General features: G+C 45.3%; 1 protein-coding gene across 2 annotated transcripts in view; it reads right to left on the bottom strand.

Moving 5' to 3' along the window:
• The window catches only part of INPPL1 (inositol polyphosphate phosphatase like 1), a 255,019-nt gene that overhangs the window by 37,846 nt on the left and 203,965 nt on the right, over positions 1 to 13,208 (bottom strand). For both annotated transcript variants that reach the window (XM_030199978.1, XM_030199979.1), the window contains exons 15-16: positions 5,586 to 5,724; positions 492 to 591 (exon numbers count right to left, since the gene is read on the bottom strand). In XM_030199978.1, coding sequence (XP_030055838.1) covers positions 492 to 591; positions 5,586 to 5,724 — 239 coding nt within the window. The remainder of the gene's footprint in view (positions 1 to 491; positions 592 to 5,585; positions 5,725 to 13,208) is intronic.

Here is a 13,208-nt window from a genome sequence, read left to right as displayed (position 1 = left end):
AAACACAGATCAAAATGAGACATTTCTACAACTCCAAAATGAATTTTCCTAGTGACCAACTAGACGTAATTAAGAAAGAAAGGCCTGCTCCGAGTTCAGTGCTGCTCCTCCCCCTTCTTGCCCTCCACTACCACCAGGTGTAACCTGTTTCCAGCCCCCTCCCCTTCTTTCAAAGGATACGTTCCTGCCTTTTTCAATTTTCTTTTTTCCTCTAACACCCTGAACAAAGCTCCCCTGCCATCCAACCTTCCTCCCAATGATCCCAGCCTAGAATCACTAAAGCTCCATCTTTCCTCTGTAACTTCTGAGCAGACCTCTGTCCAACTCCTACCCCAATGAGTACAGCTCAGGAACTCAAAGCTCTTATCTTTCCCCTGGTTTTCTTCAAAGACCTACATCCCATCCATTTCCAACGCTTGCTGAAGCCCCTATCTTTCCACCTTAGCTTCTTGTAAAGACTCTCCTCATCCAACCCCTCCCCCAGTACTCACTGAAGCGAAGGAAGATTTTGTGCTTCTCTTTCTCTAGGTTCAGCTGATCAACCTTCAGAAGTGGCTCAAACTCCTTGCGACTGATGTAGTTCAGGATCTCCTGGAAGACAAAACCCACCACAAGCATGATTAGAGACAATACTACCCAGAATCTCTTTCCAGTTAGTTTCTCTCAGGATGCCGTCATGATGCATTCCAGGGTATATGCGTTTGTGCATTTCATGGAGGGGACAGACTCTAAAGTCGTCTGAGCAGGGATCCTCACACAAGGACACGTCTCATCACCAACCTCGGTCCTCCACTCCATTTAGCAGCTCTCATCACAACACCAGAGCCAGTGTGGTTTCTTCTGCCCATGTCACAGGCAGACACCTGGATGTGGTGGTTCCTACAGATGTCTGGAAGCAAGAGTGCTCAGGAAACGTCCCCAGAGATCAAGGAAACCAAAAAACAGTCCAAAGTACCAGAACCAAAAATACTCACAAGACAGAAATTGAGAGTCCCGATCTCCAGAGCCGTTCCACGAGTCAGACCAAGTCAAAGCTTCAACCCCTCTGCAGGACATCCATCTAGACAACCTAACCCATTTTGGCACTGGCTTCTGCCTGGTTAAACCTCGCTTAACTGACCATCTGGTAATACTCAAGGGCATTAAGCATGCGGTGCTGCTGAATATCGCCTGTGACCGCCCAGGTCTTGTTCAGTTTGTGCTGGGGTGGTCCGGTGGTGGAGCTTAGGTGGAGTCTGCATTTAACCACTTAGTGACAGTAAATACTGCGGGGCATCCCCACATAAAGTCTTATAAATCAGTGTGACTAACTTAAAATGTACATGGGCCATAATCGATAGCCAATGAAGTTCACACTAAGAAAATGTGACACCTTTTTATTGAGGACTTCATTGGCTAATTGTGGCCTGTATATTTTAAGTTAGTCACATTGATTTATAAGGCTTGATATGGGGATGCGCTGCAGTATTTACGGTCACATATTAGTCTTGCCCATAGTTCAAAGATTTATTCTTTGCGTAATTGGTTTACATTACAGTTCCCTAGTGTTAAAGTATAACGTTCTTTAAACAGTTAACATCATCCGCTTATCAAGCTCCATCAATCTGGAATGTCTAACCGCAAACAATAAGACTGATAAGAATTATTTGACATTTAGAAAAGTACTAAAGACGTACTTATTTAGAAAGTCTGTTTTATATTTTGCTGTTGTGTACTTTTGGCCCTGGACCCCCCCCTGCTGACGACCCTCTCGACCACCCTCCCGCCACCAACCCGCTGTCGCCTACCTCTGCTGGCGGGGGACCCCAACCCCCGCCAGCCAAAGTCCTCTTCTCCGGCGCGGCCATGTTGCTGGCTGATCTGCAAGGCTTCGTTCTGCTTCTGTGAGTCGGACGTCCTGCACATATGTCCCCCGCCAGCAAAGGTAGGCGACAGCGGCAGCGGGGGAGGATTGGCGGCGGGGGGGGGGGGGGGGGTCGAGAGGGTCATCAGCGGGAGGGGGGGGTCAAAGTTGGTGGTGGGGGTGGCAATGGTGGTGGGGGGGTCAGCGGTGCTGGGGGGGGGGCTAAAATGTGCCCCCTCACCTCATGCTCTTGACCCCCCTCCCGCCGATGTCTGGCTACGCCCCTGATGTAAACCACTTTGGTTGTACAACAGAAAAGCAGTACATTTATATCCCACATTTCCCCACTGATCGCAGGCTCAAAGTGGCTTACAAAGTCGGATCTGAATTTATAGTAATAGTTAATTCAAGTTAGGTTAGACCTGGGGAATAAGCCTTCTTAAACAATACTGATTTCAATAATTTTCGGAAATTTAGGTAGTTCTGGGTAGATTTTACTTGTTTGAGTAGAGCATTCCATAATTGAGTGCCTTTATATGTAAAGTTGTTGGTGTACATTGATTTGTACTTAAGGGCGCTACAGTCTGGGTAGTGTAAGTTCAGATAAGATCTTGAGGTACTGAATCTGTTTCTGGGTGGTAAATCAATTAATTCGAGTATATATTCTGGGACTTTATCATAGGCGCAGTTTGACTATTTCATTTTGGGGGGCAAAGAATGGGCGGGGCATATTAGCATATCATTTGCATATATACATATGCAAATGAATATGCTAATATGGAGGAAGGAATTGAAATTTACAGGCAAAATATCACAGATGCACATTTCAAAAAGCTGACACATTTCAATTAATAAATTATGAATAAAATACTTTTATCTACCTTTGCTGTCTGATCATTTAGTTTTTCTATTCGCTTTGGTCCCAGTGTCTTCTGTTTTATGCAGTGTCTTCTTTCCAGTAGGCTTCCCTCTGCTCCCCACCCTCCCAGTCCCATCCATCTTCTGTTCCTTCCCTCTGCTCACCATCCCTCTGTCCCATCCATCTTCTGCTCCTTCCCCCTGCTCCCCACCCCTCCCAATCCCATCCATCTCCTGGTCCTTCCCTCTGCTCCCAACGCTCCCAGTCCCATCCATCTCTTGCTCCTTCCCTCTGCTCCCCACCCCTCCCAGTCCCATCCATCTTCTGTTCCTTCCCTCTGCTGTGACTGACCTCTCCCAATCCCATCCATCTCCTGGTCCATCCCTCTGCTCCCCACCCCTCCCAGTCCCATCCATCTCTTGCTCCTTCCCTCTGCTCCCCACCCCTCCCAGTACCATCCATCTTCCCTCTGCTCCCCACCCCTCCCAGTTCCATCCATCTTCCTTCTACTGCCCTCCCCCCCCCCGCGAGGTCCAAGATCGTGACTCCGTTTACCCCCTCTCTTCCTCCCTCCCTCCGGCGCAGGCAACAGTCTTCAGCTTTTTCAGCGTTCCTGGCAACGGTAGCAATGTACACGCTGCCTTTGGTCTGCCCCGGAAGCCTTCTCCAAGTTCCTGTTCCCACCTATGCGGGAACAGGAACTTGAAGAGAAGGCTTTGGGGCAGAGCCGAAGGCAGCGTGTACATCGCTACCGCTGCCAGGAACGCTGAAAAAGACTGCTGCCTGCGCCGGAGGGAGGGAGGAAGAGAGAGGGGTAGACGGACACGCTCCTCTCCGTCCGCTTGGCTTCTCTGCCCTCTCTGTCTGCGTCCCACCCGAAAGGAAATGACGTCAGAGGAAGGCGGGACGCAGATAGAGAGGGCAGGGAAGCCAAGCAGATGGAGAGGAGCGCGTGCCTGCATGTGTTTTTTTTTTTTTTTTAACTAATGGCGCGGCGGCGCCTCGCGTCGTTTGGGGGGGCATTGCCCCCCCTCGCCCCCCCAGTCTACGCCTATGGACTTTATCGAAGATTATCCTGTGAATTAGTGTGCATATTTTAAAGGCTACTCATTCTCTAATGGGGAGCCAGTGGGATTTACCTGGCAAGTCTGCTCGACACACTGAGCTGAATTTATCCACAGATATTACAATGTAACCCTGCTATTTCACAGTTCGACTTAGCTGGAGAACTTTGGCTGGGAGGGTCCCCTCTTCTTAACTAGCTAAATTTCATGTATCAACATACTGGCCAGATAAACTGTAACTACTAAGTAAGATGGAGGCGGGGGATTTAAGACCCTAAGGGGTCCTTTTACTAAGGTGCGCTGAAAAATGGCCTGCGGTAGTGTAGGTGCGTGTTTTGGGCGAGCGCAGATCCATTTTTCAGCGCGCCTGCAAAAAAATGCCCTTTTTAAAATTTTTGCTGAAAATGGACGTGCGGCAAAATAAAAATTGGCACGTGTCCATTTTGGGTCTGAGACCTTACTGCCAGCCATTGACCTAGCGGTAAAGTCTCACGCGGTAACGACCTATGCGCATCAAATGCCACTTGGAGCGCATAGCAGATGCGCGCCAGAAAATAAAAATTGTTTTTCAAACACACGTATCGGACGCACGCCAAAAATGAAATTACAAGATCCACGCAATAGCCGGGCATTAACTCAATTTTGGCACGTGTACGGCGTGCGAAGACGCTTATGTGGCTTAGTAAAAGGACCCCTAAAGACTGAGTAACTCCCAGAATTCCCAGACAAATCAGTTATTTATTTGTTACACACTATCACGCAATTCTAGGCGGTTTTCAAAAAAACATGCATAATAACATTTTAAACAAATAACACAAATAAACATTTAACATAAAATAAAATACATACAGCAGTTACATATAATACATCACAAGTCCAACGATTGTCACTAAATAGCAGCAAAAGCCTGTATGAAAATCTACTTCCTTTTGTTTGAGTTAGACTACGTGCCTGGCGTTTTCCAAAATGCTTGTGCCACACAACAGAGGCAGAAGGGAGGCACCTTTGAGCAGTAACTCGAGCAGTGTCCCTTGACCTCAGATCCACTCCATGGGATCTGGTGGCTCTGTTCTCCTGAGCCTCCTCCCCTGAGGAACAGGAGTAGAGAGAGTACATAAGTGTTGCCATACTGGGAAAGACCAAAGGTCCATCAAGCCCGGCATCCTGTTTCCAACAGTGGGCAATCCAGGTCACAAATACCAGGCAAGATCCCGAAAAAGTACAAAACATTTTATGCTGCTTATCTCAGCAATAAGCAGTGGATTTTCCCCAAGTCCTTTTTAATAATGGTCTATGGATTTTTCATTGAGGAAGCCAGCCAAACCTTTTTAAAACTCTGCTAAGCTAACCACCTTTACCACATTCTCTGGCAACGAATTCCAGAGTTTAATTACATGTTATGTGAAGAAAGATTTTCTCTGATTCGTTTTAAATGTACTACATTGTAGCTTCATCGCATGCCCCCTAGTTCTAGTATTTTTGGAAAGCGTAAACAGATGCTTCACATCTACCCATTCAACTCCACTCATTATTTTATAGACCTCTATCATATCTCCCCTCACCCGCCTTTTCTCCAAGCTGAAGAGCCCTAGCCGCTTTAGCCTTTCCTCATAGGAAGTTGTCCCATCCCCTTTATCGTTTTCGTCACCCTTCTCTGCACCTTTTCTATTTCCACTATATCTTTGTTGAGATGCGGCAACCAGAAATGAACACAATATTTGAGGTGCAGTCACACCATGGAGTCATACAAAGGCATAATAACGTCCTCATATTTGTTTTCCATTCTTTCCTAATAATACCTAACATTCTACATGCTCACCTGGATATCCATGTCCAAGCGGTAGTTGAGATCCCCGAACCAGAAGAGATGGGTAAACCTGAGGGAGATGTCAAAGGAGCTGAGCTGTTTGTCTCCGAGGGACAGCAGGCGTAGGATGTCCAAGTAATTCTGGTTCCGCCTGGAGAGGACAAAAGAAACCACAGAAATCACATGCGTTTTGAGAGCGCCAACGCTTCCCTTCTCCTCGATGAGCTACCATCGTTCCCGAATCAGACAGGGAGTACAGTATTAGTGCAGGAACCAAAATGCAGACCATTCAAAAATAGCCAGCAACATACCTGAGGAAAGAAAAAAAACCTGTATTTATGTCACTAAAGCGGACAACTTATACGGAGCCATAATTTCAAACTCCTGATAAATTTCCCACATCCTTGATATCTGAGCTGTAAGAGAGGCTCAAAAGTACTTTCTGAGTCTTTAAGGTTCCTCCTCAGTCTCTTCTTCCTTGTTCAGGGGGTATTATCCACCTCCTTAAAAGACAAAAATAACTGTGGTTGCACATGACACAATCTTGCCTAGTTCAGATGATATTTGGAACTTACTACTTCTCTAGAAACCTCAGACAAAAAGACAGTGAAACTGTATTATTTCTTGAAGTGTACTTCTCTAGTTTGGCCAGCAGGTGGTGCATGTTTATATTTAAAGCTGTTACCGAGAAATGACTGTTCCCTCTGTAGTTAACACAGATAAGAGGTAACCTGAAGTGATGTGGCCAGCTATTTTTAAAAGTTTTAGTTCTGGGCTCTGATTGGCCCAGGAGCTCAAAATTCAGTTAGGATGTACTGGCTTTTTCTCCAGTCTTAGCCAGGAAGAAAAGAGAAAAAGGATCTCTTTGCTGAGGCCCTGTGAACAGTTATATTTGATAACCCGTGAGCAGCTATATGTCCTGATCTCCCCAGGTACTAATTTATATAGTAAACGAATGTTCAAATAGTTTTATAATTGATCCATATTCAGTTACTTGTTCCGGTTTGCTTATTCCACCTTTTCTGTTCATTGTTCTAATTTTTCATGACAATACACATTTTTAGTTTATTGTCTCTGCTTGTCTGGAATGACTAAGAATCCTGGTGGTTTGTGTGATGGGTCTGTCAGTGCTTTCTGGGAACTGTGCGACCACTGGGAGTGTGGCCCCCAGTATCCTAGAAATCACTGGGGATAATTTGAGAGTGGGAGACTCACCCAGAGGTGGTTGGGAAGCAGTCGGTGGGAGGAGGGTGCTAGAGTAGACTACAAGTGGCAGGTGCAGGCAGACCTGAGCTGTGCTGGGGACAGACCCTCTAAGTAGCCACAGGGTAACCCCAGGAAGGTGGCTAGGCATTTTGTGACAGATGGCTATACTTCCTACTTTACTGGAGACACTGACACCGGTTCCTGATAATGACCGGCTGTTAAAGGCATAGGACTATTCTTTTCCATGAAAATGAGGATTTTTCCTGATGTTGCTGAAGCCATACAAAAGGAAAGGTGGCAAAGGTTTTGAATATATGTAAATACCTGAACGTGCCTTATTTATTCTTTGAACCATCACAATTGACTCTGTTTTTAAGTAAGAAGTTAGTTTTGGAGGGACAAATGCATGAAACACATACATACAAAACTGGGAATTCTGTAGGTGACATTGTACCTTCCCTCTACATAACTGAGAGGCTGTAAGGCTGAAAATTATTCCTTCTACTCATTTCTAAAGCGCTACTAGATGTACGCAGCTCTGTACACTTGGACATGAAGAGACTGTCCCTGCTCCTCAGAGCTTACAATCTAATTAGGACAAACAGAACAAATAAGGGATAAGGCCAAACAGTAGCAAGATTCCATGCAGAATCCCAAAGAGTAACAAGATTCCGGAATCCCAAAGACTACTACTACTACTTATCATTTCTATAGCGCTACTAGACGTAAGCAGCGCTGTACACGAACATGAAGAGACAGTCCCTGCTCGACAGAGCTTACAATCTCATTAGGACAAACAAGAGATAAGGGAATATTAAAGTGAGGATGATAAAATAAGGGTTCTGAGCAAGTGAATAAGGGTTAGGAGTTAAAAGCAGCATCAAAAAGGCGGGCTTTTAGCTTAGATTTGAAGATGGCCAGAGATGGAGCTTGACGTACTGGTTCAGGAAGTCTATGGTGCAGCAAGATAAAAGGAATGGAGTCTGGAGTTAGCGGTGGAGGAGAAGGGTGCAGATAAGAGAGATTTACCCAGTGAACGGAGTTCCCGGGGAGGAATGTAGGGACAGATGAGAGTGGAGAGGTACTGAGGAGCTGCAGAGTGAATGCACTTATAGGTCAATAAGAGGAGTTTGAACTGTATGCGGAAACGGATAGGAAGCCAGTGAAGTGACTTGAGGAGAGGGCTAATACGAGCATAACGACCCTGGTGGAATATTAGTCGTGCAGCAGAATTTTGAACAGATTGAAGAGGAGAGAGATGGCTAAGTGGGAGACCTGTAAGAAGCAAGTTGCAATAGCTTAATGGCTGCTTACCACCGGGACTGCTGTCTAGGCGGGGGATCCAGAGTCCCCTTCTAAGATCAGGTCCTTAATAATAAAGGAAGGCTTTCTTGTTTGCCTGATTTTGTTTGATTGCTTGGGCTCTCCTACGTTGTGGACTGGTTGGGACTGGATGTATTGTAGAAACGTGTACAGTTTTGTTCCTTTTACAATTCCTTGATTTTCTTTTCCAGATTTGTTTTCTTGAGGTTGCCATATTGGAAAATTTATAAAGAAAGAATAAAGGAAAAAAAAGAAATGGTTTGACTCAGAAAAAAAAAAAAGGAGGAAAACATATCAGAAGGAAATGCAGAGCCTGATCACAAGCAGGGCAGGATTAAGGCTCAGGGCCCAAAAGAGAGGAGGGTTAGTTACCTGAGGATGGGTAAATCTCTGACAAATGTGGGTGACGTGCAGCCAGAGTAAGGTTACCAGCAGTGGCTGTAATTCACAGAGGTTCAGGCCAGTGGTTTCCAGCACCTTTAAATTGGCAAAATAATCAACTAGCCTGACCCACCCACTCTATTCACTCTAAGCTGAGTGGGAGTCCTCCTACAGCCTTGCCAGCGGGTGGCGCTGTTTCACTATCACATTTTCAATAGTGAGCGGCAGGCAAGCTTGCAGGACTGCAGGGAACCTGCCTGTCCCTAGCATTTGAAAACACAATATCGACGCAATTCCCCCCACCCCACCCCACCCCCGGCAGTCATGCAGTTGGAGGACTCCGGCACAGTTTACGGAGAACAGTTCCCACCTAGATTACTGTAACATTGTATTGTTGGGAATCGCTGAGAGACAAGTACATAGATTGTAGATTCTCCAAAACATGGCGTCCACGTTGATTCTGGTTGGGGGGGGGGGGGGGGGGGGGGGAGAGGATTGTACTGACTTCCAAGTCAAGTTTTGTTTAAAATGTTACTGTTTGCTTTTAAAATTTTGTCCAGCTTAGCAATTTATGATCCCAACAAATAGGAAATGTTAAACAAATTTGTCAATGAGAAACACGTCATAGGGAAATATAACAACATCCTGCTTATCTATCCTAACTCTATCCTTTACGAAATGTAATTTCTATTCAAGGCCCTTCAGTACTGTCTCTCCACTAACTATATCCTTCCTGATTATAAATCGCTTAGCCAGAATATCAAAAATAAAATGAACCTGAATGGAAATCCTTTCCTAATGATCTGCAGAGCCTGTTATCCAACAAGGATTTCAGAAGTCCCCTTAAAACATGGTTGTTTCAAATGTTTTTATCTGGTTTAAGATTTGATGGTTTAACTGGTTATTTTATGGTGGGGGAACTTTTCAAAGTGTCTTATGTAATAGATTCTAACTCTCCCATCTTATTTCTTAGGCTTCCGGCATTTGACGCGCATAGGTCATTACCGCCTGGATTCTTTACCGCTAGGTCAGTGGCTGGCGGTAAGGTCTCAGACCCAAAATGGACGTGCAGCAATTCTGATTTTGCCACATATCCATTTTCGGCAAAATAAAAAGGCCTTTTTTACAGAAGCGCTAAAAAAATGGATCTGCGCACGCCTAAAACCCGCGCCTACACTACTGCAAGCCATTTTTCAGTTCACCTTAGTAAAAGGACCCCTTAGTAAACAGGGGGGGGGGGACTGTTATTTTTATTTACAACTTGCTCAGAAGTTGACAGTGATAATTTGAACTCTTTCAAGTCCGTCTGTTCTTTATTTAAAGGCACCTGGTCCCAGTGATCGTGTGGGTTGGGTCCTTACCAGCTCTTTCAAATACCTGATCCTGAACAACTCTAAAGGTCAACATATGACTACTACTACTACTACTATTTAGCATTTCTATAGCGCTACAAGGCGTACGCAGCGCTGCACAAACATAGAAGAAAGACAGTCCCTGCTCAAAGAGCTTACAATCTAATAGACAAAAAAAAATAAAGTAAGCAAATCAAATCAATTAATGTGAACGGGAAGGAAGAGAGGAGGGTAGGTGGAGGCGAGTGGTTACAGGTGGTTACGAGTCAAAAGCAATGTTAAAGAGGTGGGCTTTCAGTCTAGATTTAAAGGTGGCCAAGGATGGGGCAAGACGTAGGGGCTCAGGAAGTTTATTCCAGGCGTAGGGTGCAGCAAGACAGAAGGCACGAAGTCTGGAGTTGGCAGTAGTGGAGAAGGGAACAGATAAGAAGGATTTATCCATGGAGCGGAGTGCACGGGAAGGGGTGTAGGGAAGGACGAGTGTGGAGAGATACTGGGGAGCAGCAGAGTGAATACATTTATAGGTTGACTTTAAACTCAAGCCTATTTTTTTAAACTAATGTTTTAATATTTAAAGCATTTTTAGATGCACATTTTAAAATCGTGTGGTTTACAAAAGACAGACATAATATACCATACAAGACAAGACAGTTGTATTTACAAAGGCTTCTTTAACATGTGGTCTACTACAGGGGCGTAGCCAGACCTCAGCAGGAGGGGGGGGGGGGGGGCTAGAGCCCGAGGTGGGGGGGCACTGTTTAGCCGCCTCCCCCGCCGGCGGCTCTCCCCCCCCCCCCCCCCCCCCGCCACTTTGGACCCTTTTGAGAAAAAGCGGCTCACCAAGGGTAACCAATTAATCCGGGAGCCCTGTTAAAGCGATTCTTATGAAATTTCTCTGAGTCGTCTGCCACATCCAGTGTTTTTGACAAGTATTTCTGGCCACATCTACAAATGGGAATTAGCTCAAAGAAAGCTTCCCTTAAAACAGAAAAGTCAATTAACTTGTTCCATGCTGGACAGCCGCAACTCCCCCCCCCCCCCCCCCCCGCCCCCGCATCAGGTACCTTGTTCGCTGGCGGGGGTCCTCAGCCCCCGCCAGCCAAAGAGTCGACTCTGGCGCCATCGTTGTGTGATCATCTGTTTCTGATGCCTTACATCCTGCACCGTGCATGTAGCCCCGTGCAGGACGTAAGGCATCAGAAACAGATGATCACACAACGAAGGCGCCGGAGTCGACCGGCGCTGAAGAAGACTCTTGGCTGGCGGAGGTTGTGGACCTCCACCAGCAAACAAGTTACCTGATGCGGCGGAGGGGTGGGGTGTGGGTGACGGCAGCGGGTCAAATGTAGAGGGAGCCAGAGCGTAATCTGTGGGGGCCCATGCTCCCGTGGCCCCCACATAGCTACACCCCTGGTCTACTATATCACTCAATAAGAACACAATTTTTTGGTAATAATTGGATAATTTAATTTGAACATCTGTATTCCGCTTCACCTTGACAGTTGATTATAGACATCTCTTTTGCATTAGTACAATGTATGAGATATGGAAATAATATATAATTACTGATCTTCTGTCAATATTTCTATATTGTACTAAATGAAAAGATAGATATAATAGGCATCTCTAAGACCTGGTGGAAGGAGGATAAGCAATGGGACATTGTCATACCATGGTACAAATTATATCATAGTGATAGGGTAGATCAAATTGGTGGAGGGGTAGCATTCTAGGTAAAGGAGGGCCTTGAATCAAATAGCCTAAAATTTCTACAGGACACAAAACACATCTCGTAATCCCTATGGACAGAAACTCCATATGTAAAGGGGAAAAGGATAGTGATAGGAGTGTCCTACCGTCCGCCTGGCCAGGAGGAACAGACAGATGGGGCTCATTTTCAAAGCACTTAGCCTTCCAAAGTTCCATAGAAACCTATGGAACTGTGGAAGACTAAGTGCTTTGAAAATATGCCCCAGATGTAGAAATGTTATCAGAAATTAGGAAGACTAACAAACTGGGAACACAATAATTAAGGGTGATTTCAATTACCACGATATTGACTGGGTAAATATAACATCACGGCATGCTAGGGAGGTAAAATTCCTTGACGAAATCAAGGACTGCTTTATGGAGCAGCAGATAAAGGAGCCAATAAGGAGGAGGAAAAACTCTAGACCTAGTCCTTGGTGGAGTGTATGATCTGGTACAGGAGGTAATGGTACTGGGGCCACTTGGTAACAGTGATCATAATATGATCAGATTTGATATCGGATATAAACACACATAGGAAATCCAATATGTTAGCATTTAACGTTCAAAAAGAGACTAAGATAACGTGAAGAAAATGGTTTAAAAAAAAAAACTTTTATTTCATCGAAAGGTGGAAACCTCAATAAGAAATTTAAATCTAAGAATACTTAATTTTCCATTTTCAAGATTTATTTCACCTAGAGACATGTTTCATAGATTTCTAAAGGAAAATTTTAAGTACTCGGAAAATTCCTTCAGAAGGAAGGGATCCCCAGAAGCTTAGCCGGTGGTGGGAGGCAGGGCTGGTGGTTAGGAGGTGGGGATAGTGCTGGGCAGACTTATACGGTCTGTGCCAAAGCCGGTGATGGGAGGCGGGACTGGTGGTTGGGAGGCGGGGATAGTGCTGGGCAGACTTATACAGTCTGTGCCAAAGCCTGTGATGGGAGGTGGGACTGGTGGTTGGGAGGCGGGGATAGTGCTGGGCAGACTTACACGGTCTGTGCCAGAGCTGGTGGTGGGAGGCGGGGCTGGTGGTTAGGAGGTGGGGATAGTGCTGGGCAGACTTATACAGTCTGTGCCCTGAAAAAGACAGGTACAAATCAAGGTAAGGTATACACAAAAAATGGCACATGCGAGTTTATCTTGTTGGGCAGACTGGGTGGACCGTGCAGGTCTTTTTCTGCCGTCATCTACTATGTTACCACTTTAAAAACTCTACTATATACTGACTACTCCATTAAAATTGGAGGAAGAGCAGGAGGTGCAATCCTTACAAGAAGTGTCATCGGACAGCTCGGATGTCTCTACACTGACTGAACAGGTGATGGAGGAAGTTAAAACTAGAGCTACACTCCCAGTTTCTTTTGTGTTCCTGCAAAATAAAGAAGCTTTATTGAGGTTATACTTTCAAAAGATTCAACCTATCTTTCTAGGAGGAAAAGTTCAGAGCTTCCCTGACGTTTCTCAGGGGACTCAAGAAAGGAGGAAGAAGTTTATAGGAACGAGACAAGAACTACTATCATTAAAAGCTCGCTTTCAGCTTCGTTTTCCATGTAAATGTATTCTTCTTTTTCAAGATAAGAAATCTGTTTTTTTTTACCTCTCCAATTACGCAGCTTTTTGA

This window comes from Microcaecilia unicolor, chromosome 4 (genome assembly GCF_901765095.1).
Source record: "Microcaecilia unicolor chromosome 4, aMicUni1.1, whole genome shotgun sequence".
In the NCBI taxonomy this organism is placed as follows: Eukaryota; Metazoa; Chordata; class Amphibia; order Gymnophiona; family Siphonopidae; genus Microcaecilia; species Microcaecilia unicolor.
The sequence above is the reverse complement of the archived record's forward strand: the minus strand, read 5'-3'. Positions and strand labels throughout refer to the sequence as shown.